At 34.1% G+C, this 5,810-nt stretch overlaps 1 protein-coding gene across 1 annotated transcript in view; it reads right to left on the bottom strand.

Moving 5' to 3' along the window:
• Positions 1 to 5,810, bottom strand: part of LYAR (Ly1 antibody reactive) — a 10,113-nt gene continuing 4,303 nt past the window's right edge. Inside the window, 6 exon segments of the mRNA XM_009328853.1 lie at positions 1 to 1,251; positions 1,254 to 1,284; positions 1,641 to 1,726; positions 2,641 to 2,745; positions 3,019 to 3,355; positions 5,246 to 5,329. Coding sequence (XP_009327128.1) covers positions 1,157 to 1,251; positions 1,254 to 1,284; positions 1,641 to 1,726; positions 2,641 to 2,745; positions 3,019 to 3,355; positions 5,246 to 5,329 — 738 coding nt within the window. The 3' untranslated portion in view covers positions 1 to 1,156.

Raw genomic sequence — 5,810 nt, 5'->3', positions numbered from 1 at the left:
AATTCATTAGGTATTTTTATTGCAACTTTTATAGTAAGCAAGACAAATATGTACTCAGAAAAACCGGACCCAGTGTGTTTTCATATTTATACTTTTAATATATTCAGTATTCCTATAAATTCAGATATTTTCATTATGGAGTTTTATAAAAGTGTATCTGCTTGAAATCACTATGCAATTTTCCAAAACACCATACTATCGACTGCAAGAAATTTTCACTGGCTTTCTACCACTGTTTTTAACAGATTACTTCATGGTAGGAAACTCCCTATCTGGAAGTACTTTGCATTTGATTAAAGCCCTGTAAATTTCAAGTAATTTTCCCCAGGCGACTCTGGCTCTTACATACGTCTAAGTTTTCTGGCCTGCCTAAACTGTTTTGGTGACTGCAATATAACAGCCTCTTCAAATTTTGTGCAATTTGTGGGTTTATTATACAATCATAAAGTGGCAAGATTTATATTTAAGGTGGTGTTTTAAAGTAATTTATTTCATCAGTGAATTTTTAGTCCATGTGACCACTTACATTGAAGTCAGTTGCATTAATAAGCAAAACATTCAGTAGCTATGCATATACAGGTAACTCAGTCTTTATATTGTCACTGAATGTGCAATATTACATACACAAACTTGACAGACACTCTAATTATGCATTTTACAACACAGAATTAACAGGTTATTAAAGCCTGCATATACTAGCTACAGTGCGTAAAGGGGATAACAGTCATACCATTTTGAATTTTAGCATTAAAAACACATTTATTCCATGTGGATGGGTTTTTGAACATGAAAATCCTATTTGCTCTTACAATAGTTTCTGCAAAAAGCCACACAACCCAGGTCCTGATAAACATTCATGCCTATAAATTACATCCATTACTGGAAAAATTTTAATAGAGTAGGCAGCAATTATTTTCAATACTTCTTAAAACTTGTACCAAAAAATATACATTTTCCATAAAATCAAAAAATAAAATATCTGAAAATGTTCTGTCATAAATCTAGAAAAAGAGGAGGAATCCAGTCTTAAAAGTTGAATTCTGCTCTCACATACACAATTCAAATTGAGACCAATGCATGGTATTTGTACAGCTGACAAGAATTTGGCTGGGTTTGCAAGATTAAAATGCAAACATTATGAAAAGTATGCAAACTCTTATTTGAGGAGTTTAACTTTGTCCTTTAAAATTTTAAATTTGGGATTGTTATTCACTTTCTTATTAAATATGACTAGAATATCCTCTTTTGATGTTCACCAGCTACTGCGTAATACTGAGCTATAACCTGCACAAAGACAGAGGAACGGTTTTGAGTTAGTAAAGATGATCCCACTTTAAGCAATAATACATTCATGTTACTGTATTAAAAGTGGCATGGAATCTATTATGCTACTATTCCTTTGCACTGAATTTCTGAATTAGCACTGAATTTCTTCTGTAGACCAGTAAGCAACAAATAACATGTCCTTCAGTTGACATTCTATCAACTGATATTCTGTTAAGTAACATCAAACTTCTTTGCTTCTGTGGGGCAGGATTTTATGAACTTAAGCATTACAAAAAGAAATTCACAAGACTTAAGCATTACAAAAAGAAATTCAGAAGACTAAAGGCTATTAAAAAAAAGGTGTTGTACAGTACCTTTTTTCTTAGTTTTTTAATTGAAATTTCATTGTCTGGAGCTTGTTTCAGAACAGCTTTGATGGTTCCCTTCCAGTTGAATTTACCTAGGAAATAATTAGGTGTACAACATCGTTAGTAAAATCAGGTATTTACAGGTCTTCTTCTCTAGTAGGAACCAGCCTTCAACCTCCTAATTTTGGAACCAGTTCAGCTACCACAACAGTTGTTATCTTACTGGCCCTACCACAGCAGGATGTCTTAAGCATAAAGCCAGGTAGGCTGTTTCTAAAGATTCTAATAGGATAGACACGAAGAACCAACATACTACTTGAACAACTAGGGTGAGGATTGCTTCTACTTAACTTCTGTGCTTCAGCTATTAGGCAGCAACTCTTACGTAATGCAGGAATAGTTGGGAAGGTCCCATCTCCTCACCCTTAGAGCACCGGTACTGAATTTCACACAGTACTCACTTCAGAGGTCACTGATAGTTTCCAAATGAACAATCTGTACGGTCAAGTACAGACATTCCCCAACAGTAATAGTGCGTTGGATGATAGGCGTAAGTAGGTTTATTTAAGCATAAACTGAGGCCAAACACAGCTCAAGTCCAATTTATGATTCACTGAGCAAAAATGGGGATACAGGAGATATAAAGAGATATAAGAGAGCTGTTACCCTTTTTCCTCAATGTTGGCTAACGTACATGGCAGCAGGGAAGAGAGCTGCTGTGGCGAAACAAACATGCCAAATTCCTCACTGCCCAGTGAAAGCAAGTGTAGCCAAAGGTTGCCAGCACAGCAGAAGCAACAAATGAGAGAAGTAATTCAGCATCAGGTGTGAACTGTAGCACAGGCTACTTACTCTGGAACAGATAAGTATACTGAATATACATATGTGTATGTATACTGAGGCACAATTTATTTCGTGGCTTGTTGCAAAAGCACCGTCTTATATTCTGCACTAGGTCTTTTGCAGAATAGTTTTGTAACCATCTAAACTCCCCCTTTAAGAATACCTTTATCTGTTCCCACATTTTCTTCATTGCCATTGGTGTTTTCTGTTTCCACGTCTTCTGAAATATTTTCAGTTTTCATTCTCTTTGTTGTGATAGGAGGTTCCTCTAGAGATGGAATTGGATAAACATACAGAAAAAAATATAAAACTAGAAGAAAAGTTCTGATGTGACAAAGTTTCTGTTCTTGCAACACGAGTTTATATTTGCTAAGAAGTTCAGATTTTATAAAAGGACTGTGCAACCAGTGTTAAAAAATGATCCGATTTGTATATGTAACTTGCTACTTAAAAAATTCTACTAAAGTAGATTATTGAGCTTTAAGGCATTGAGAAAAAGCATCTTGAAAACAAACAAGAATATAAGGTGTAAGACGGATACCTTCTGCATGTTTATGTTTGCGTTTCTTTACATTTGTTTTCTCTTCTATTTCACACTGATGGCCATTTCCATTTATTTCAAATTCATTCTCCAAGCTCTCCTTTTCTTTTTTGGACTTTTTACTCTTTTTTACTTCTGACTGGTTTTCTAATTTCAAGTCTTTTTTCTCCTTCTTTTTGTTCTTTTGTCTCTCTTCTTTTCGTTCTCTCTTATTCTTTTTCCTCTCAATTTTATCATCCGTAATTCCATCTTCTTCTGCTGTTGTTTTTCCCCCAGTTTCTGCAGACTGCCCCTCTTCCTTCTGTTGTGGTTTGTCTTGTTCTTTTTCACTTGAAATCTTTTGTTGACAGACAGATAATTACAATTTTTACATGCCTTTTTTGACATCGCAATTTTTCTCTACTACATCATTCATGAAGAACACTAATATCCTGAATTCAATTAAATTGCTTACACGTGGTGACACCAATTACCTGAGAAATAGCACTAAATAGTGTGGCTGATTCTTTTTAACTTAACAGCCTAAATGCTAATTATCTTAACATTCAGAAGAAATGTTATCTTACAACATACGTAATTTCTATTTGAAATAATTGTCTATGTATTTTTTTAACATATGTGCTAAATGTAATTAAGTTAAGGGAGGGACAACTCTTTTGCTTTATGCAGACAAAAATAACAGCATATTACAGCAAGATACAGAACCTATTCCCAAATATATGGCCCTTGAGTAATAATCTTAGCTTTGCCATCCAGTTCCCTGTCTTGGGGTATGTCTGGGACAACATACTATTGCATGGTATCAACAACAGCAGTGCTGGTTGTTTTAATGGTACTTTTCTCACCTTAACATATTTGGTTTTCTTTTAATGTTCCTGGGCTTATACTAATTTTCTTGTAGAAGAATTAATATATTAATGAACATTTCTGTATTTAAATTAAACTTTAATTTTAATAATTACAAGTGAAATACAATTACTGAAATGTTAATGTCGCTATTTAGAAGGAGAATACATGTTTATACAAGCAACTGAATACCAACATGTTTTTGTAAAGAGCCATTTCAATTCAATTTGAATTCCACTTAAGAAATGCCTTTGAGTACATACACTTCAAAGCATGTATTAGGAAGAATATCTTGAGATGTTTTTAAGAACTCTTAAAGGTGTGTTGAAACAATCTGAGCAAGAAAGTTGTGTTATATATTTTACTTCAATGCTATATTGTATAGAAAATTTAAATCGTTTACTTGTGTTTAAAGTAATTGTGCAGATTCAAGATTTTATTAAAAAAAATCAGTTTAAATCAAGAGGGAACTGCTTATGACTTTAGTGAAGTTGTATTGACTCAGAAATGTTCCAGCAAGACAATGTACTTGCAATTCATTGTATGCATATGTATGCAAGTATTCATACTTGCAATATGTTATGTTCATATCCTTAAAAAAAAAAAAAGTATTTCCTTCCTCCCTGGCTCTTATAGTTGGATTCTTCAGAAAAACTACAAATAGATTTAACTGGGATCATCAAATCAGGAACATGAAGCATGATCAACAAGGGATTAACGTCAAAACTATGCCTACACTCTTCCTCAAAAGAAGCTGGGACGAGGAGAAGAGCAATCTTTACATCAACAGAGAAGTAAGCTGCTGTAACAGCTTTCTAGTAGCAGTAATAGATAAACATGCTAAGCTAGTACTGAAATAGCAAAGAATTAGGCACAGAGAAAAAAGGTCAGTGGGAGGAATTTGCACTACAAACTGGAAGATCTCATCTCTCTCCACTAACTAAATAGGTAAACTAGGTGCTGTTAATTTCCCACTCTAATACACATTAATTTGAGGCCAATAAAGTTCTGAAAAGAGGGGTTTTTTTATTCCTTCTTAGTGTGTGGTAAAAGATCGGAACCAAAGATAAAGGTAGTGTTTTTCCCTTTCCTTATGTACCAACAGCACAGAATAAAGTTAAATTAGCCTTCTGATCAGTACAGCGTGTCACTGTGTCCAAGTTTTTAATCATAACCTGCCCAGTGTGCACAACTACTTCAGCAACAGTATGTTCCACAAACTAGCAATTTAGTCTAGGAATATTACATTATAACATAATCCATTGTAACAATGAGGGACAATATTTCTGCTAACATCTACAAAGGGAGTCTGAAAGGTTTTCCTTCCAGCGTTTTTGACTGCATTCCTGTGGTACGATGTTGCACCTCTAACTGAACTTACATTTCTGGTTGCTTCAGAGAAAATATCCCACACCTGGTCTTGCAAAGTGCTGTCAGTTATTCTCAAACTGTTCTTCATCCAATTCTGTTCAGGAAAAAAACAGCAATAATTGAAATGAAAAGGTGCATCTCTGATTTTTTCCTTGATGACCATGTATTTTGTTCTTGTTTTTATTCTTCATTTAAGAATCTAATCACTTTTTCTGATTAACATCTGGTTAGATGTTTATTCTCTACAAATCTCTTAAACCTCAATGCTAAATTGTTTCGCATAATGCCTGTGTGCTGTTACAAGGCTATACCATGCCTCTCAACTGCCTCACCAATAGTAATCCAGAAGAGGTAAATATATAGAAAAGATTATCCTCAAGCTTTTGAATACAGCTGGTTATGTTAATGTCCTACCAAACCTTTTGACTGTTCCCTTAAAACATTAAGGATCTGATCTTATTTATTTATTTGTGTACCAGACAGATGGTCATGCTCCTAAATGGCTACCTTAGTTTATTACAGAAAAGTAAAATTTAAGCAAATATCTCAATGCAAACATTTAAAAGTTGTTTGGG

This window comes from Pygoscelis adeliae, unplaced genomic scaffold (assembly GCF_000699105.1).
Source record: "Pygoscelis adeliae isolate BGI_AS28 unplaced genomic scaffold, ASM69910v1 Scaffold66, whole genome shotgun sequence".
NCBI lineage: Eukaryota > Metazoa > Chordata > Aves > Sphenisciformes > Spheniscidae > Pygoscelis > Pygoscelis adeliae.
This window is presented reverse-complemented; position numbering and strand designations above follow the sequence as displayed.